Source organism: Eriocheir sinensis, chromosome 34, assembly GCF_024679095.1.
Source record: "Eriocheir sinensis breed Jianghai 21 chromosome 34, ASM2467909v1, whole genome shotgun sequence".
Lineage (NCBI taxonomy): Eukaryota > Metazoa > Arthropoda > Malacostraca > Decapoda > Varunidae > Eriocheir > Eriocheir sinensis.
The window spans coordinates 3160564-3182392 of NC_066542.1; the positions used below are offsets into that span (position 1 = coordinate 3160564).

General features: G+C 44.3%; 1 protein-coding gene across 14 annotated transcripts in view; it reads right to left on the reverse strand.

The window, feature by feature from the left end:
* Positions 1-497: 497 nt before the first annotated feature.
* The window catches only part of LOC127006891 (protocadherin gamma-B4-like), a 35501-nt gene continuing 14169 nt past the window's right edge, over positions 498-21829 (reverse strand). For 4 of the 14 annotated variants that reach the window (XM_050877242.1, XM_050877241.1, XM_050877236.1 and 1 more), the window contains exons 2-6: positions 19350-19454; positions 16968-17054; positions 14068-14123; positions 12572-12806; positions 11609-12452 (exon numbers count right to left, since the gene is read on the reverse strand). In XM_050877242.1, coding sequence (XP_050733199.1) covers positions 12340-12452; positions 12572-12806; positions 14068-14118 — 399 coding nt within the window. In that variant the 5' untranslated portion in view covers positions 14119-14123; positions 16968-17054; positions 19350-19454 and the 3' untranslated portion in view covers positions 11609-12339. The other 10 variants (XM_050877244.1, XM_050877237.1, XM_050877243.1 and 7 more) reach the window with 7 other exon arrangements.

Sequence of the window (21829 nt, forward strand, 5' to 3'; positions counted from 1 at the left end):
AGAGAGAGAGAGAGAGAGAGAGAGAGAGAGAGAGAGAGAGGGGGGGGGTTATGTATCTGTGTTGGGTTTTCAACACCCTGTGGGGCTTGGGGGCTGAGAGAGAGAGGGGGGGGGGGGGTTATGTATCTGTGGGGGGTTGTCAACACCCTGTGGGGCTTGGGGGCTGAGAGAGAGAGAGAGAGAGAGAGAGAGAGAGAGAGAGAGAGAGAGAGAGAGAGAGAGAGAGAGAGAGAGAGAGAGAGAGAGAGAGAGAGAGAGAGAGTGTGTGTGTTCCATATCTCTCTCTCTCAGCTGCCGTTGTATAAAAGATAAGATTAAAATAAAGTTCAATATATTTTACAATGGATATATTTGAACCTCCTCCTGGTCATTATTATTATTACCATTATTATTAAATTGTGTTATGGCTGTCACTGAAGGGAAGGGAAGGGAAGGGGAGGGAAGGAAGGAAGGGAGGAAGGGAAGGAGGGAAGGGAAGGGGAGGGAGGGAGGAGGGAGGAAGGGAAGGGAAGGGAAGGGAAGGGAAGGGAAGAAGAGAGATAGAGAGGGAAGGGAAGAAGAGAGAGAGAGAGTTCCAGCTTCCAGTCCCTTGCTGAGATAGTGGCCAGCCAGTCAACCACTGCCCTGAAAAGATATATATGGTGGTTAGGTCCCGGTAGATTGTGGTGGAGTGGTAGAAATCATGGTTGAAAGAGAGAAAATTGTAACTTACCAATAATAATAATAATAATGTAATAATAATAATAATAAAAGTATATAAAATTAATCAGTATTTTTTTATGCCTGAGAGAGAGAGAGAGAGAGAGAGAGAGAGAGAGAGAGAGAGAGAGAGAGAGAGAGAGAGAGAGCGAGAGAGAGAGAGAGAGAGAGAGAGAGAGAGAGAGAGAGAGAGAGAGAGAGAGAGAGAGAGAGACCCGACCTTTGCACATGAACCGCACACACACACACACACACGCACACACACACATATGGGTCAAAAAATGCACACATGACTGAATTATATGTGCGTTCATGTGTGTGTGTGTGTGTGTGTGGCAACACACACACACACACACACACACACACACACACACACACACACATAAAAACGCACACACGTTCACACGCGTACATGGAAACAGACACATGTAAGTAAATCAAAGTTCATGTAAGTAAGAACGTGTGTGTGTGTGTGTAATATCAACAATCTTCATCTTATAGACGCTTCACTTAGTTATTCTATGGCAGTAAATTTTGGGTTCCGCGATGCTAAGTTAAGGATGGGATGTCTCACGATACAGGATGGCAGATAACACCACAGTTACACACACACACACACACACACACACACACACACACACACACACACACACACACACACACACACCGCTCCGGTAGCTCAATCAGTAGAGCGCCGCGCTGCAAGGCTTCACGGCCAAACAGGCAGCAGTTGGAGCCCCGCTCAGGCCGGATTCTTTCCGTTGCCAAGGAGAGGTTAGTGTCCCCGCTTGAGCAAGGGGGATGGCCGGGGGGTGTGGGGTCCTGGCAGTGCCCGGAGATACACGATGTATACTTGCTCATGTCGGGAGGGTACCTGCATGCTGGCGAGGCCAACACGTGATCAGGCCGTGCTGATGTACACACACACACACACAAAAAGGAAAGTTTTGTTTAGTGGGCAGCGCAACATCTGTGGTCATATGCCGGAGAGAGACAGGCAAGGAAAGTTTTGTTTAGTGGGCGCAACATCTGTGGTCATATGCCGGAGAGAGACAGGCAAGGAAAGTTTTGTTTAGTGGGTGCAACATCTGTGGTCAGATGCCGGAGAGAGACAGGCAAGGAAAGTTTTGTTTAGTGGGTGAAACATCTGTGGTCATATGCCGGAGAGAGACAGGCAAGGAAAGTTTTACTTAGTGGGCGCAACATCTGTGGTCATATGCCGGAGAGAGACAGGCAAGGAAAGTTTTGTTAAGTGGGCGCAACATCTGTGGTCATATGCCGGAGAGAGACAGGAGGGGAAGGAATTATAGGAGAAGGGAACAGACCCCAGGAGACGGGACACAACATCTGTGGTCATATGCTGGAGAGAGACAGGCAAGGAATGTCTTGTTTAGTCGGCGCAACATCTGTGGTCATATGCCGGAGAGAGACAGAAGGGGAAGGAATTATAGGAGAAGGGAACAGACCCCAGGAGACGGGACACAACATCTGTGGTCATATGCTGGAGAGAGACAGGCAAGGAATGTCTTGTTTAGTCGGCGCAACATCTGTGGTCATATGCCGGAGAGAGACAGAAGGGGAAGGAATTATAGGAGAAGGGAACAGTTGGAAAGTTTCGTTTAGTCGGCGCAACATCTGTGGTCATATGCCAGAGAGAGACAGAAGGGGAAGGAATTATAGGAGAAGGGAACAGTTGGAAAGTTTCGTTTAGTCGGCGCAACATCTGTGGTCATATGCCGGAGAGAGACGGGGAAGGAATTATAGAAGGGAACAGACCCCAGGAGATGGGACACAACCCCCGATTAATACTTGGTACACTGCTGGGTGGACAGGGGCGTAGGGTATCGGAAAAGCCGTCCAAATTTTTCCACTCTGCCCAGGAATCGAACCCAGGCTCTCTCGGTTGTGAGCCGAGTGTGCTAACCACTGCACCACGAAGCCCCCCATATTAATGAAGAGCACTGTATTTCAGCGACAAGATCTTTGGAAATAGCTGTAATGGCCTCCTCCTCCTCCTCCATTGACCCATTTTTTTTGTGTGTGTGTGTGTGGGGGGGGGGGGGGCTCCCGCCTCTTCCTCCTCCTCCGCCTCCTCCTCCACCACTCGCACCCACCTGGCCCTTCCCTCCACCATGCCATCAAACTGTGTGGTACTGAGCTGGTAACTGATTCTTCCTTCCTTAGCAAGACAAGTCCAGTCCGACAAGTTTTGGGTCCCTACAGAGTTCAGGATGAATAACTGTACGGACCCCAAACTCCTCTGGCTGGACTTGTCATGCAGAGACTTGCCATACAGAGGCCCCATCTCTAGCGCTGGGAGGCTGAGAAACACGTTGGTAGTTCTTAAACACACACGGTCACCGCCTCACTTGCTTTGAACAACTTGACTTGCATTTACATTTATGAACATCAACCCTCTTGTGCAGGACGACACACCATCAAGGGTAAAAGATCCCGGCGCACGATGACAGGAAACGCATCATAAAAGTTTAACCGTGTAGCAGCGACGGGCCAAATTTGTGGCTTTACCGTGTAGCAGCGACGGGCCAAATTTGTGGCTTTACCATGTAGCAGCGACGGGTCAAATTTGTGGCTTTACCGTGTAGCAGCGACGGGCCAAATTTGTGGCTTTATCGTGTAGCAGCGACGGGCCAAATTTGTGGCTTTACCGTGCAGCAGCGACGGGCCAAATTTGTGGCTTTACCGTGTAGCAGCGACGGGCCAAATTTGTGGCTTTACCGTGTAGCAGCGACGGGCCAAATTTGTGGCTTTACCGTGTAGCAGCGACGGGCCAAATTTGTGGCTTTACCGTGTAGCAGCGACGGGCAAAATTTGTGGCTTTACCGTGTAGCAGCGACGGGCCATATTTGTGGCTTTACCGTGTAGCAGCAACAGGCCAAATTTGTGGCTTTACTGTGTAGCAGCGACGGGCCAAATTTGTGCCATGATATAAACCCCCCAAAAATAAATGATACATAATCTGATCACAAATGCTTTGATATATATATTATGAAATGGCTTGTGTGAGGGTGATTTTTTCTCATTTTTCTCACTTGGAGGGACCATTAAGAAACATGATCCCCGCTGCTACCACCATCGGGTTAAACAATTGATTAAAAATTAAGTTTTCGGTGGAAGTGCGTCAAATTTGGAAGCGTCATTTGTTGGGATAAGTTTCTTAATGGTAACATATGGCAACCTTTCTAAGGAGCGTAGATGAGGAGCGCGGAGCAATTTTTAGTTGATAGCATAGTTGATGACATAGAGATATGCACTGTTATGTTAAAACTTTCAAGTAACTTCATATTTTCTGTTATATACAGACTGCACAGTAAGCATATTGGAGTGGAAGAATTCACACATATTTTACACAACATACTATCTCATGATCTTTTTAAAAACAACAACACTGTCCTACTTGGGGATTTTAACATTAATCTCCTAGAACATTCTTCCCATCAACCAACCAACCACTTTTTGAATTCTATGCAGACTTTGAATTATTTCCCGCACATTTCTCGTCCTACTAGATTTCCAGATAATCCTAACCTAGGTCAACCCTCACTCCTCGACCATATTTGGACTAACTTCACTCCATCTTCTACCTCTGGAATAATCCACTACCAATTATCTGACCACCTCCCCATATTCCTACATATTGCAGTAATCTCTGATCTTTGCACAAAGCATAAAATAGTCTATCGACACTTTAACAGACATCAACACAACCTGTTTACCACTAGTTTATCTGCAATCAATTGGAATGTTACACTTAATTCTAATGACATAAATGTAAACTTCAACAATTTTATGGAAACCTTAAATGAATTATATAACAAGCACTTCCCGAAAGTAGTTAAATTTGTAACTGCCAAACGATTGTCTAACCCATGGTTAACATCAGGAATACTCAACTCGATAAAATACAAAAGTAAATTATTTAAGATGTACAAATTAGGAATTGTCAATCACAACGCCTACAGATTATACCGCAACCATCTTACACGATTAATTAGAGGAGCTAAATATAATTACTACATTAGAATTTTCAGTAACTTAAGAAACAATACCAAGAAAATATGGCAAACCATCAATGAATTAGCAGGTCGACATAAACCAAAAACAATGATAACAACATTATCTCAAAGATTCTACACTTACTAAGCCAGAAGAAATTGCTGAAGCTCTTAATGAACATTTCAGTGAAATTGCAGCCAGGCTCAATGATGCACTGCCTTCTGCTTCTAGAAATGCCACTGATTTCCTCCACGGAAATTACCAAAACTCAATGGTTATCCTACCAGTCACTTCTGCTGACGTGATGAATGTTATCAAGACTCTCAAAAGTAAAAACTCAAATGTTAATGAAATCTCAGCCCACATAATTAAATGTAATATTGAGGAAATTACTTACCCCATTCATAGACTTCACAATCTCTTGACGGGAAACGGGGCGCGGGGCCGATTCGCAGGGGGCCGATTTTCAAACATTTAAAATTTAAATATTTTCAAAACCAAAGCAGCTAGCGACCTGAAACTAAAACAGGCACCTCCCTTAGGCATATATGAGTCTCCATGAGCAGCGGTATCAAAAAATTCAAAGTCGTTCCCTAATAAAATCCCGATTAATTGTTTTTTATATAAGTATAACAAAACTTAAAAAGGCTATAAAATCCTCAAATTTTACGCTAGATGCACAAACATCACCAAATGCAGAGATAATCACTTATATTTTCAGAATCAATAGCAATATTTAGCATATCTTATAAGTTTTTGCCCGAAATAGCTACTTATTTTTTTTATTTAGTGCAATTTTTACGTAAGTTTTAACATCTAATAAATCACTTAATTTTCACATTAGAAACTTAATACTTGAGGAAAGCATGCAGAAACATCTTAATTTTACTCAACAAAAGCAAAATATTCATTTTTCTATATACAATCACAACTTATTTTGGTTGAATTCCGATGTCACTATTGCCGCAGCACGTCTTGCCGGCTATCTGGCCCTCGTCCCTGAACAATCACGTTAGCCTTTTGGCCTATGACTTGTGGGCCCCGGTCAGTTTCCTGGACTTGTACACGTCCCTGTTCCTCGCCGTCTCCTTCCTGCCCTCCTCGATACTGCTCCTCTTCCTGCCGGTCGGCTGCTTCAAGGCCTTGTTCTTCCTCGCTTCTGAGGTCACGTCCTTGGAGAAATTAGCACCGAAACAGTTGAAGAGGGACCTGCTGATGTGCGGCAAGATGGTGTTGGCCAGGTTGTGCCCCTCCTGGAACTCCAGGAGGTGCCTGAACCCGTCCCTGTGGCGCATGGCAAGGGAGAGGAACCTCAACCTGCGCTCCTTCTTGTCCTCCCTGCACATCAGGGAGTCCCACAGCGACATCCCGAAGGACGCCATGTGGGCCATTGGGAGAGATGGCCGCTTCAGGACCGCCTGCCCGTCTCCAGCTCTCCCTGTCGACCAGCTCGACCAGGGCGTCGAACATCACAGAGGGCGGGTCGCCCCTCTCGAGCTCCACGGTAATCTTCATCTCCTCCTGCTGGGCAAGCTCCTGCTTGCAGCACTCGGCCACAGAGGAGTTGGCCTGGACCTTCCTGGCCAGGTAGCCGGCGTAGTTGCCGACCGCGGCGAGGAGCAACTCGTCCGTCGGCGGGTCCGGCTGGTCGTCGGCCAGCTCCCTGGCAAGCTGGGCCAAGATCACCTCGTCGTCCTCCTTCTCCTCTGCCTTGGCCCGGTCCAGGTCGGCCGGCACGGCCCGGGGTAAGACCCCGCCGAGCTGCCGCAACTGCGGCGCTGGGCCAACCTGTTGCTCACCCTGACGTTCTGCACGCTGTGTCTTCTTGTATCGGCCTCTGGATCCTTGCAGTTGTGGGGAAGGGTACAGAGCGATGAATAACTGTAGGTCCTTTACTTGGAGAGTACACAGAGGCAGGACAGCGATAATCCTTTACAGAGGGAAGTGCCCAGCTGACTGCGTGCCTAAGGCGAGTTAGGCGACGCGGGAACTGAGCTGAGTTGCCATGTAGGCACTAACTAAACGTACATTTCTTGTTTCCTAATACGTAAAACTGTGGACTTCACTATCCTACAGTTATCATTCATTTTACGTAAAGATTTCAACCTAAAGTTACGCAAATTTGCCATTTTTTACACAACGTTTTCAAAGTGCACGCATGGTGCTATTTTATATAAGTTACCTTGAATCCTCGACCAAATCACTCTAGAGACACTCCTGCCTGCTTGTATGCACTAAAACTTGAAGATTTCGTCCTGTTTCCACTTAAATTCGGAGTAAGAACGCAGAGTGTGTTTGAGTTGTCGCAGTGAAAGTCGCCATAACAATCGGCCCCTTACGCGAAGCCAGCGCGCCAAGACTGAAGAGATTTCCCGTCAACTAGTTGTGAAGTCTATGCCCCATTGCATTGCTCTTTAATCAATCAATATCCACTGGCAAATTTCCCTCTGATTTGAAAACTGCAAATATCACGCCAGTGCACAAATCTGGCCCCAATAGTGTGCCCAACAATTACCGCCCAATTTCCACTCTCTCTCCCTTCTCTAAAATATTTGAATTATTAATGAAAAATAAATTAGTTGCATATCTTGATAGCAAGAACATTTTGGGTAGATGCCAATATGGCTTTAGGTCAGGTTCTAGCACTTATGACGCCCTCAGTATGTTTTCTTCTCATCTCTATTCTTCCCTTAACACTAAACAATCAGTCTTATCCATCTTTGTTGACTTCTCAAAGGCTTTTGATACCGTTAACCACATGATTCTACTCGACAAATTATATTTCTATGGTATACGAGGACCTCTACACTCCTGGTTTCAAGACTACCTAACAAACAGATCTCAGTGCACAATATATGATGGCCATAAGTCTTCCACTCGAAATATTTCTACTGGTGTCCCACAAGGGAGTGTTTTAGGGCCTATTTTGTTCCTTATATATATTAACGACATTACTAATATCTTCACCTCTGCCAACACCATCCTCTTTGCAGATGACATGACTTTGTATTTTACTGACTCTAATATTGAACCATTATTCCCACAAGCTAACCAAGACCTCAACAAATTATATAATTGGTGTTTAAGCAACAGACTCACAATTAATACTAATAAAACCTTTTATATGTTCTTTTCTAACAAAGTAAATGTTTACTTGCCAGACCTTAAAATCAATAATAACCTTATTAGTAGATCAACTAGTTTTAAGTTTTTGGGAGTTATGTTTGATGAAAACTTTAATTTCAAATCCCATATAAACAATATTTCGAATAAACTTTCAAGAAGCACTGCTATGCTATATCGTCTAAGAGATTTTATGCCTCATGTAAGTACTAAAATCTTGTATTATGCCCATATATACCCTCACCTTCTGTACTGCAATCCTATCTGGAGTACCACTTATGTCACCCACTTAACTAGTCTGAACTTACTACATAAAAAGATAATTCGAATTATCACAAACAGTTCTTACCTTGAACACACCACCCCTCTCTTTAAAAACACAAAAATCCTCAAACTACAAGATATCACTAAACTTTCTATTGCTACCTGTATGTACAAACATCAGATCAGTGCCTCACTCCCTACTCATCTATATCCCACTAGACACAGAGAGCAGTTCTGCCTTCCATCACATCGCCTTACTCTCTTTCGGCACTCCACTATGTACCAGGGACCTTTGATCTGGAATTCCCTTCCCCAGCATATAAAAAATGCTCCGTCTCTCAACATATTTAAAAACAAACTAAAGCTTCATCTGCTTGATACCTATTGATTGTTATCCAGTAAATTCCAATTTCTCATCAAGTCATATATAACGTCATCTCCCTCTATTATTATTATTATTATTATTATTATTATTGTAATATTATTATTATTATTATTATTATTATTATTATTATTATTGTAATATTATTATTATTATTATTATTATTATTATTATTATTATTATTATTATTATTATTTCATTTATTCTGTCCTTCCCTCTATTATTATTATTATTATTATTATTATTATTATTATTATTATTATTGTAATATTATTATTATTATTATTATTATTATTATTATTATTATTGTAATATTATTATTATTATTATTATTATTATTATTATTATTATTATTATTATTTCATTTTGCTTCATCCTATAATTCTGTATATAATTTCATTTGCTTCTTTGTACATTATTTTTTTTTCTCTTTCTTTATTTTACTTTGGTTTATTATTTTTAATTATGGTATTATTGATTTCGCCGAGCTTCCATTATGTATGTATATCCTACCACTGTTATATTTCTAACTAATGTTCAGTATTCTGTATTTTGTATGTTTTTTTTGTTCAAAGTTATATTTGCAATATTCCTTTTTTTTTTCTTATATATCTATTGTCTTCACTTTTGCCTGAAAAGCTTATGCTTATATAAAGGCTGGCCTCTAACAATACATACAACATATGTAACTGTACCTAATAGGCTATTAATAAATGTTTCAAATGTTTCAAATGTTTCATACTCTGACGGGAGAGGAAAAAAATACAGTTTTCTCGGTGTAACTCGGGAACCAATAGGCGTATGAGGATTTTGAGGATACCACAAGAATCCTCACTAAATTCCGCTTCGAAACATATATTCGGCTAAAAAAGTTGGCCCACAAAATTTGGAGCTAGCGAGTGGGGAAGAGTTGGTACTTAGGATTTATTGTCTACAACACTACAGTACCCTCTCGACTTTCGCCCTTGCTTCATTCCGAAGGTATGGCGCTAAAGTCGAGGATCGCGAAACTCGAGGTATTGAATACATGAAAAAGCGTATATTGGTTCCAGCCCGTGGAAAAAAATTACTTTTTTTTCTACTTGACTCCCTTGTTATCACAATTTTTTTTGACTTTACTCCCTTGTTATCTCAAAATACGTACCTTGGTAATAGGCAGAAAATGGGAAGTGAGAACAGGTCGTTTTTAAGCCGCAGTTGAAGGCGGCTGCCTTACAACTGGCTGGCAGTTCTGAATACACGCTTGTGATCCACGTGGTGTCATCTGCTAATGTAAGGGTGGTAGCTCACGGTCACCCGTGGTACAGTTGGACAAACCTAAAGCTTCTGGTAGTTATCTGTGTGTTATGGTGTACTCTGCTAACTCTTTCTGTTATATATCATCAAATCACTAACATCATGATTGACTTTTCAATGTCTATTGAGCGTAAACCACTGCCGCCGCAATCACAAAATAGCTCGCAGAGAGGTTCAACTTGCTTACTGCTTCCATATTTCCCTCATCGCTCACAAAGACCACAAGCGGACAAAAAAGAACAAATCCAGGCAAATTAACACTTTTAGTGCTGTGTATTCCCATGGCGCGCATGTGTGGTGGACGGCAGAATGACTACTTTCATCGGGGAGATATTTCTTGCAACACCGGCTAGTGTATAGTGGACCTTCTACTTCTTTTCACCTGTAACGCTTTGTATCGCTTCTTAGGTCCTCCTTCTCCACACTTTTATACTTCACAACATGCACTGAGGGCCGCGTTCACAGTCATTTTGTTTGTTTTGATCGTTACCAATGGCGGTGATCGCCGCTCTAGTATTTCCACATGAAACTGGCCGATGGGTAGTGATGTGATGGTGTCGGAGGTATTGCCTCTACAACGGCGCCTCATGGCAGCTGCGAGGTTAGCCTCACCTCGCACCTTACCACACACTCTCAACACCTGTCGCTTCGTCTGCAGCCGCCACTACCCCATAGGCCAATTTCACGTGGAAAATTATAGCGTCGATCGCCGCCATTGGTAACGATCAAAACAAACAGTGACTGTGAAAGCGGCCCTTATTTACTTAACAGTGCGCACTTATACACTTCACCCTGAACTATGTTGTTTTTCTGTTCTTTTCTTTCCCTGATTTTGGTTTTCTATGCACTTCTGCTATTTCCCACTGTTACTTTTCACCGTCGCTGCCATGCATTACAGGTCAAAAGAAGAAGAAGAAGAAGAGAAAAACATCACTGAGAGATCTACAATTTTCAAAGACTTGTTCCCCAGCACGGGGTGTTCTCTTATCTTATTAATCAAGTAGTAAGCAAAGCAGCTCTGCCAGTCCATTTTACAAGTCTCTTGGTGGGCCATCTTCCACTGCTCCTCAGCCACTGCCATCGTCTGTTTGTTTACATGCAGCCGTGAGGTACCCACGCTCATACCTATAACCATTTTCCATTCATAAGGACAACCAACAGCTCGTTCCCGGTTGGGCATATGGGCAACTGCGGTTGCCCATAGCCCCAATGGTTGGACACCGCCTTTTAAGGCAGCACGCATGACGCCGACGGTAGGTAGACGTGACCCGTACATGTCAAAGCAGCACGAAACTCATGGCGGTAATGCTCGAAAGTCGTGATGGTAAGAATTTAGGACTAAGCGCTAAACTCGACGATCGCAAAACTCGGAGAGCGCGAAACTCGAGAGGGTGCTGTGTATAGTTACGCCGCATAAGAGATGCTTTAAGTATCATCTATATGTAGATTCTACCGCAATCTGGAAGTGTTGTTATATTTCTGCCATACAAAACTAACTGAGTGAATTTTGCACTGTCTGTATATAGTTCCACCACTGTCCAAGGGTTAATTCATGATCTATTACCATAGATTATCAATCATCATCTCAGGCAAGACTTTACCGTCACCAACCACTGATGTCGATGACGGTCACGGTAACTGTTGTGTTGGCCGTACACTTCCCGTCAGTGACGGTGACGGTGAGGGCGTACTCGGCCTGCCTCTCCCAGTCCAGCTCAGCGGCCAGGTACACCTGGAGGCCAGACCACACCACCAGGACTCTCTCATTAACCCGGTGGTGGTGGTAGCAGCGAGGGTCATGTTTCTTAATGGTCCCTCCAAGTGAGAAAAATGAGAAAAAATCACCCTCACACAAACCATTTCATAATACATATCAAAGCATTTGTGATCAGTTTATGTATCATCTATTTTGGGGGGTTTATATCATGGCACAAATTTGGCCCGTCGCTGCTACACGGTAAAGCCACAAATTTGGCCCGTCGCTGCTACACGGTAAAGCCACAAATTTGGCCCGTCACTGCTACATGGTAAAGCCACAAATTTGGCCTGTCGCTGCTACACGGTAAAGCCACAAATATGGCCCGTCGCTGCTACACGGTAAAGCCACAAATTTGGCCCGTCGCTGCTACACGGTAAAGCCACAAATTTGGCCCGTCGCTGCTACACGGTAAAGCCACAAATTTGGCCCATTGCTGCTACACGGTAAAGCCACAAATTTGGCCCGTCGCTGCTACACGGTAAAGCCTCTAGTACAAGCCACCTTCACTCCTCACACCAACTATTCCTAAAGGTTAAAGAATGAATCAATTGGGTTCTAATGAGTGTTTTTTTGTGTGTTCATGCTACTGAAAAAGGATCAAACTACCACCAGGGTCATGAAACTACACCTGGAAATGCCCTGAACTCATACGAAAGCCTTGGCAAGTATGTGACCTTGGGCGGCAAAATGTTTTAGAATAGACCCAAAGGAACAAACTGTTTTGCTGTCAGCACACCACCATTGTTTTTGTGCCTCCCCAGGGGCCCACACTCACCTCCCCTGAGGCGCGCACCAGGAACTAGCTGTCAGGGTCGCCGCTGGTAATGAAGAAGTCCAGTTCGGCCACAGACTCATCAGCGTCCATCACGCTGAGCGTCACAACCGCCGTGCCCGCGACCGTGTCCTCAGGCACTGGTGGCAAGGAAAACTAATGTGGCAATGTAGATATACAAGACATTTACAGCCGGTGATGTATTACAGAGAAAATCAGTTTCCTGCTGATCATTCATAAAACCCTTGCAGTGCCTCACCAGCAGTGACGTAAGTGTCTTTGGCGAACACCGGAGGGTTGTCATTGTAGTCCTGGACCAGTACAGTGACTCTGGTGCTGGTGAACGGAGGCTTGGGGTCCGTGACAGTGAAGGAGTACTGGGCCATGGTCTCGCGGTCCAGCGGGGCGGCCAGGGTCAGCGTCCCAGTATGGGGATCAATGCGGAACGCTGACTTCACTACAGCGCTTTCATCAGGGCCGAGGCTGTGCTGGATCTGAGGAGAGAGAGCAGACGCTTAACCCCTTGACTGTGCATTTCCTACCAGAAGACTTCACCAAGCTACAGGAATGAAGCAAAAAGTGGCTGCTACAATTCAATGATGAAAAATGTAGTCTTGCACCTTGGGAGGGGATATCCAGCACACCAATACCACATGGGAAACACTCCACTATCCACCACAGAAGCAGAGAAAGACCTGGGAGTGTATGTTACCAGGCTACCAGTGAAGGGATATCCAGCACACCAATACCACATGGGAAACACTCCATTATCCACCACAGAGGCAGAGAAAGACCTGGGAGTGTATGTTACCAGGCTACCAGTGAAGGGATATCCAGCATACCAATACCACATGGGAAACACTCCGCTATCCACCACAGAGGCAGAGAAAGACCTGGGAGTGTATGTTACCAGGCTACCAGTGAAGGGATATCCAGCACACCAATACCACATGGGAAACACTCCACTATCCACCACAGAGGCAGAGAAAGACCTGGGAGTGTGTTACCAGGCTACCAGTGAAGGGATATCCAGCACACCAATACCACATGGGAAACACTCCACTATCCACCACAGAGGCAGAGAAAGACCTGGGAGTGTATGTTACCAGGCTACCAGTGAAGGGATATCCAGCACCAATACCACATGGGAAACACTCCACTATCCACCACAGAGGCAGAGAAAGACCTGGGAGTGTATGTTACCAGGCTACCAGTGAAGGGATATCCAGCACACCAATACCACATGGGAAACACTCCACTATCCACCACAGAGGCAGAGAAAGACCTGGGAGTGTATGTTACCAGGCTACCAGTGAAGGGATATCCAGCACACCAATACCACATGGGAAACACTCCACTATCCACCACAGAGGCAGAGAAAGACCTGGGAGTGTATGTTACCAGGCTACCAGTGAAGGGATATCCAGCACATCAATACCACATGGGAAACACTCCACTATCCACCACAGAGGCAGAGAAAGACCTGGGAGTGTATGTTACCAGGTTACCAGTGAAGGGATATCCAGCACACCAATACCACATGGGAAACACTCCACTATCCACCACAGAGGCAGAAAAAGACCTGGGAGTGTATGTTATACTGAAGGAAGGAAGGAAAAACTGAGGTGTGAATATAAAAAAAAAAAAAAAAAAAAATAGAAAAAAAATTTGTATAAAAGAAAATAAAGATGAGAGAAGAAGGAAATTAAAGACAAAAGAAGAGAAAGAAACAAAGGAAGATTAGGATTAACTCACCTTTGGAATGCTGAATGTCCTGTTCCTCGTCCTCCTCCTCCTCTTCTTCATCTTATCTGTAAATGAAGGAAGCAATTAACATGAAATAGAAATGCTGGCCCCTCCCTAGCTAAGATGACAGCCTTCGAGAGCACCAACATCATAACTAAGTACAGTAAAACCCCGATTATCCGAAATGGAAGGGGGGAAGCCTCTTTCGGATAATCCGATTTTTCGGATAATCCGGATTTATGGCCGCCATTTTGATCGCCGCCAGTTTGATCGTCGGCATTGTGTTCTGCTGTATGGTAAGGATGACTTTCTTCCTTTTCCCGGTTTCTTTCGGCATGGTGATGTAGAAAGAAGTGAGGTCGAAGCACAGGTAGAACGCGATGCGACTGCCCAGTGTGAAGTGTGTGACGCGACTGCCGCCAACTGACGATGTAAACAATGAAACCAAACAAACACACGCTACGCTAAACAAAGTAGTACGCTTAAAACGTGATGTAAATGTTTTATTGTATGTTTGTCTGTGTGTCTCCTTGTCTGGACCAGTGTATGTTGATACTTGTGAGCGTTGCAGATCTGAATTGTGAATGTTGCAGAGTGCGATTGTGAATGGTTGTGCAAGCTTGCAAGTGTGACCTTGATGCATCGTGCAGGTGGAAACACAGTATGATGACTCATATTATCGCGCAACTCGTATGTTGGAAGGGGAATGTGGCATGGAGGGGAGTCGTGTTTGTGTCGTTGTCTTGAGAGTACGGTGTGAGAGTAGTCGTGCAGTGGTTTGTTCGTTCGCCGCACCTACGTCCTTGCTGGGGCGAAGGTGCGGACGTGGTGTTGTTGAGAGTTTGTTTAATGTTTTTTGTCTAATACATTGATCTATTCGTTACAAGCTATTTCGGCAATACGTATTAGAAAGCATATTCATTTTAACTGTTCTTATCAATTTTAAATGTGTTAATATAGTACATATGTAGTTACTTTTATTTATTTTTGATGTTTTATAATGTTTTAGTATAGAAAAAAAAAAAAATTTTAATTGCATTATCCAGATCAATTTCGGATAATCCGGTTTTTCGGATAATCCGCTTTCGGATAATCGGGGTTTTACTGTATATATAAAATGTATGAAGTGTTTATCCTGCCGACCTCTATAGCACATTACAACACTCAACAACACAAAAATAACATGGAAATTCAAACAAAACCCAGGACTTCTTTTTCCCTCTCCAGTATGTGTTATTAGGGGTCAAAGTACGACAAACTATAAGGGGCGCATTGCAAGATATTTCACCACCCAAGAACACATATTTGACAAGGCTTTTGTAGGAGTTGTTATATGACCCTGGTGATTGTTTGGCCCTTCTTCTGTACCATGAACCTAAGAGAAACATAATTGGTAAGGCTTTCGTAGGAGTTGTGGGCATATCCAGGGGTAGTTTTGTGACCCTGGTGGTAGTGTGACCCTTCTTCTGTACCAAAAACGTAAGAAACACATCATTGGTAAGGCTTTCGTAGGAGTTGTGGGCATATCCAGGGGTAGTTTTATGGCCCTGGTGGTAGTTTGACCTTTCTTCTGTACCACAAACCTAAGAAACACATAACTGGTAAGGCTTTCGTAGGAGTTGTGGGCATATCCAGGGGTAGTTTTGTGACCCTGGTGGTAGTGTGACCCTTCTTCTGTACCAAGAACCTAAGAAACACATCATTGGTAAGGCCTTCCTAGGAGTTGTGGGCATATCCAGGGATAGTTTTGTGACCCTGATGGTAGTTTGACCTTTCTTCTGTACCGTGAACTTAAGAAACACATCATTGGTAAGGCCTTCCTAGGAGTTGTGGGCATATCCAGGGGTAGTTTTATGACCCTGGTGGTAGTGTGACCCTTCTTCTGTACCAAGAACCTAAGAAACACATCATTGGTAAGGCCTTCCTAGGAGTTGTGGGCATATCCAGGGGTACTTTTATGACCCTGGTGGTAGTTTGACCCTTCCTCTGTACCAAGAACCTAAGAAACACATCATTGGTAAGGCCTTCCTAGGAGTTGTGGGCATATCCAGGGGTACTTTTATGACCCTGGTGGTAGTGTGACCCTTCTTCTGTACCAAGAACCTAAGAAACACATCATTGGTAAGGCCTTCCTAGGAGTTGTGCTCTTTTCTTTTACTTCCTCCTCCACCCCTTCTGCCTTCCTCCTTCTCCTCCTTTTTCTTCTTCTTCTTCCTCCTCCTCTCTCTCTTTCTCTCCCAAGGCTTCTTCCCGGTGGATCCTGATGGTCGGCCCAAGGCTTCTTCCCGGTGGATCCTGATGGTCGGCCCAAGGCTTCTTCCCGGTGGATCCTGATGGTCGGCCCAAGGCTTCTTCCCGGTGGATCCTGATGGTCGGCCCAAGGCTTCTGGATCCTGATGGTCGGCCCAAGGCTTCTTCCCGGTGGATCCTGATGGTCGGCCCAAGGCTTCTTCCCGGTGGATCCTGATGGTCGGCCCAAGGCTTCTTCCCGGTGGATCCTGATGGTCGGCCCAAGGCTTCTTCCCGGTGGGGCCTCATGGTCGGCCCAGCCCATTCTGGCGCAGGCGAGTGTTTATAGTGGCGCCATCTTGTGTTGGCTCATGCTGCCCCCTGGAACTCATCTTTAAGCCTCTCTTTGGAAAGGTTATCTAGAGCCCGGGTTGATGGGTGGTCTTCAGGCCAGCATGTGGCTAGTCTTAGGCCACTCGGCGGTGACCTCAACTGTGCGGCAGCCAGGATTCGAACCCGCGTCCCTACTGGAGCTCCTGAACGCGGGGCCGTCACACTAACCACTCAGCCGCCGCCTCCTCTGTTATACTTCATCTGTGCTTTATGCCAGTGTTAAAACTGTAGAATGAATCAGTAAATCAATAAATAAATAATTGAAAGAAAAAAATAGTCAGCCTTACCTACTCCAATGAGGTCAAGCGGGGACACAGAATATCTTCCCTGTGAGCGGAGTCTTCTTCTTCTTCCTCTTCTTCTTCTTCACACATCATGCAAGTCAGAGGAAGTTAGTAGTGGTAGTGGTAGTTATAGTCGTAATAGTAGTAGTAGTAGTAGTGAGGGTGGTGATTCTCAATGGCAGTAGTAGTAGTAGTGTTGTAGAAGTAGTAGTTGTAGTAGTAGACAGATAAATAGTTAGACGGATAAATATTTACAGGTTAAATAATTAATATTAATACAAAACATGTAACAAAATGGTGAATCACAACCTTTTTCAGACAAGAAGTTTCATTTTCAATTAATAAAGAAATCAATAAAGAAACAACAGAAACACATTTTACAGCTCCCAAAAGTGTCACCCCTATGATGTCCAAATCCCTCATGCAAGAGTTAACCAGCATCCTCATTCTTTCATCCCTGTGTTGTCCAAATCCCTCATGCAAGAGTTAACCAGCATCCTCATTCTTTCATCCCTGTGTTGTCCAAATCCCTCATGCAAGAGTTAACCAGCATCTTCATTCCTTCATCCCTGTGTTGTCCAAATCCCTCATGCAAGAGTTTACCAGCCTCTTCATTCCTTCATCCCTGTGTTGTCCAAATCCCTCATGCAAGAGTTAACCAGCATCCTCATTCTTTCATCCCTGTGCTGTCCAAATCCCCAATGCAAGAGTTAACCAGCATCTTCATTCTTTCATCCCTGTGTTGTCCAAATCCCTCATGCAAGAGTTAACCAGCATCCTCATTCTTTCATCCCTGTGTTGTCCAAATCCCTCATGCAAGAGTTTACCAGCATCCTCATTCTTTCATCCCTATACTGTCCAAATCCCCTATGCAAGAGTTAACCAGCATCCTCATTCTTTCATCCCCATACTATCCAAATCCCCTATGCAAGAGTTAACCAGCATCCTCATTCTTTCATCCCTTACACTGGTAAATTCCTGAACAGTCTTCCTTGGTCTGTACTTCCTCCTGCCTATGAATTGACCTCTCTCAAGAGGAGAGTATGGAGATACCTCTCCTCCTGAAACTGACCTCTCTTTTGCCCACTCCTGTAAACTCATTTTTATAGGGGCAGTGAACAGCAAGCTTTTTCTCAATATTACTTTCTTTGCCCACTGAGCTGCTTCCTTTGCTATAAAAAATATATAAATAAAATAATTTAGATGCTGCTGCTATGCTATTTTTTGGCATGTGGGGCCAAATAGCATTTCTGTAGAGGGTCAAATTGCATCTCTTTACAGGTGGGCCTAGGGATGTGTATTGGTTTGAATGTAAAGGAAGCAGCCCAAGGGAGAAAAAATACCAATAATAATGATAAAAAAAAGCCTGCTGCTAACAACACTATGGAGAATGTGGCCAAAAGAGCGGTCAGGTTCATGAGGAGAGGTGTCCTGATACTCTCCTCCTGAAAGAGTTCAAGTCACAGGCAGGAGGAAATACAGACCATTGTGCCAGACTTTACCAGTGTAAGGGATGAAAGATTGAAGATGCTGGTTAACTTTTGCATCAGGGATTTGGACAGTATAGGGAACTTTTGCATCAGGGATTTGGACAGTATAGGGATGAAGGAAAGAGGAGGAGGAGAAGGAGGAAAAATAAGAAGGAAGAGGAGGAGGAGGAGGAGGAGAAGGAGGAAAAATAAGAAGGAAGAGGAGGAGGAGGAGGAGGAGAAGGAGGAAAAATAAGAAGGAAGAGGAGGAGGAGGAGGAGGAAAAATAAGAAGGAAGAGGAGGAGGAGGAGGAGGAGAAGGAGGAAAAATAAGAAGGAAGAGGAGGAGGAGGAGAAGGAGGAAAAATAAGAAGGAAGAGGAGGAGGAGGAGAAGGAGGAAAAATAAGAAGGAAGAGGAGGAGGAGGAGAAGAAGAAGAAGAAGAAGAAGGAAGGAGGAAGAGAAGAAGAAGAAGAAGGAAGGAGGAAGAGAAGAAGAAGAAGAAGGAAGGAGGAAGAGAAGAAGAAGAAGAAGGAAGGAGGAAGAGAAGAAGAAGAAGAAGAAGAAGAGGAGAAGAAGAAGAAGAAGAAGAGAAGAAGAAGAAAAAGATGAAGAAAGAGGAAGGAAGAGGAGGAGGAAGAGAGGAAGAAGAAGAAGAAGAAGAAGAAGAAAAAGAAGATGAAGAAGGAGGAAGAGGAAAAAAGAAAGGAGGAAAAAGAAGAAAGAAAGAAAGAAAGAAGAAGAAGAAGAGGAAGAAAAAGAAGAAGAAAAAAAGGAAGAAAAAGGAGGAAGAGAAGATTTTTCAACAGTTCATTGATGGGGAGAGAGAGAGAGAGAGAGAGAGAGAGAGAGAGAGAGAGAGAGAGAGAGAGAGAGTCTTTAGTCACTCCTTTAGAAACACACACACACACACTTACTTGGCCAGACTTGAAGGCAGGAGGAGGAGGTCTGTCAAGGTTCCATGGTGTAGACTCACTCCTTCTTGCCTCCTGGAACACTTGCCTATGGGTGGGTCCAGTGGCTGTAATGAAGGGTTGTGTATCTTATAACAACATGAAGAGCTTTAGTAAGGGGGATATTAACAAGGTTCTGATGCTAAGAGAACCAGGTAGGACACATAGTAATGGGTTTAAACTTAACTTCAGATTCAACAAGGACACAGGCAAGAATTGGTTTACTAACAGAGTGGTGGATGAGTGGAACAGGCCTGGCAGTCATGTGGTGAGTGAGTGCCAATACTAACAGACTGGTGGATGAGTGGAACAGGCCTGGCAGTCATGTGCTGAGTGAGTGCCAATACTAACAGAGTGGTGGGTGAGTGGAACAGGCCTGGCAGTCATGTGGTGAGTGAGTGCCAATACTAACAGAGTGGTGGATGAGTGGAACAGGCCTGGCAGTCGTGTGGTGAGTGAGTGCCAATACTAACAGACTGGTGGATGAGTGGAACAGGCCTGGCAGTCATGTGGTGAGTGAGTGCCTATACTAACAGAGTGGTGGATGAGTGGAACAGGCCTGGCAGTCATGTGGTGAGTGAGTGCCAATACTAACATACTGGTGGATGAGTGGAACAGGCCTGGCAGTCGAGTGCTGAGTGAGTGCCAATACTAACAGAGTGGTGGGTGAGTGGAACAGGCCTGGCAGTCATGTGGTGAGTGAGTGCCAATACTAACAGAGTGGTGGATGAGTGGAACAGGCCTGGCAGTCATGTGGTGAGTGAGTGCCAATACTAACAGAGTGGTGGATGAGTGAAACAGGCCTGGCAGTCATGTAGCGAGTGAGTGCCAATACTAATAGAGTGGTGGGTGAGTGGAACAGGCCTGGCAGTCATGTGGTGAGTGAGTGCCAATACTAACAGACTGGTGGGTGAGTGGAACAGGCCTGGCAGTCATGTGGTGAGTGAGGGCCAATACTAACAGAGTGGTGGATGAGTGGAACAGGCATGGCAGTCATGTGGTGAGTGAGTGCCAATACTAACAGACTGGTGGGTGAGTGGAACAGGCCTGGCAGTCATGTGGTGAGTGCCAATACTAACAGAGTGGTGGATGAGTGGAACAGGCCTGGCAGTCATGTGGTGAGTGAGTGCCAATACTAACAGAGTGGTGGGTGAGTGGAACAGGCCTGGCAGTCATGTGGTGAGTGAGTGCCAATACTAACAGACTGGTGGGTGAGTGGAACAGGCCTGGCAGTCATGTGGTGAGTGAGTGCCAATACTAACAGACTGGTGGATGAGTGGAACAGGCCTGGCAGTCATGTGGTGAGTGAGTGCCAATACTAACAGACTGGTGGATGAGTGGAACAGGCCTGGCGGGTTCTCTTGATTGTGAGCTGAGTGTGCTAACCACTGCACCACGAAGCCCCCGCCCCATTAAAGTTAACAATACGTATATGGTAAAAACTAACATCTATATATAGTGAGAGTTATCACCTTCATATTACAGGTAAAACTCCAGAAATACACCCACCAACTACCAGTGACAACGGAGCAGCCTGCCCCATTTTTACCAAGGCAACCTCACCAAATCTAACGTAACCATTAAGTAAATAGAACGTTTAATGGTAAAAAGCGCTCAAAGTAATGGAAAAAATGAATAAAAAAGATCAATTAATCTAACCTAACCAAATCTGATTTCTGGAATAACACCCAAATAGTTAGGGATAAATGTCAAAATAATTAGGCTACCCTTTCTTCAATAATTCCTTAATGATAACAGAAATACCCTAACCTATCACCACCGCTGCCACTGTCCATGGAGGTGGAATTGGTGGAGTGGACATGGTGGCTGACCACATTCACTGCGGACGGTCTCGTAGCTCAACTAAAAATGATTCTACTAGGGACATGCCACGCCACAGAAACCCTGGTGGACTGTGACCTGACCAACACCTGACCTGCGAACAATGACCTAACCAAATCTGATTTCTAGAATAACACCCAATTAAGTAGTTAAGGATAAATGTCAAAATTCTTAGGCTACCCTTTCTTCAATAATCCCCTAGTGATGACAGAAATACTATAACCTATCGCTGTTACTGTTCATGGAAGTGGAATAGAATAGAAATAAAATAGAATAGAAATAGAAATAGTAGAAATAATAGAATGCAAAGAATAAATGTCAAAATTCTTAGGCTACCCTTTCTTCAATAATCCCCTAGTGATGACAGAAATGCTATAACCTATCGCCGTTACTGTTCATGGAAGTGGAATAGAATAGAAATAGAAATAGTATAGAAATAATAGAATGCAATAAAAATAACCGAATCTAACCTATCACCACTGCTGCCAATCAAGTTTTTTTACCTGGATGGGGACACAGTAAGAGAACTCCATTGACAGCGGTGATAATAGGTTAGATTAGGTTATTTCTATTCCATTCTATTCTATTTCTATTCCACTTC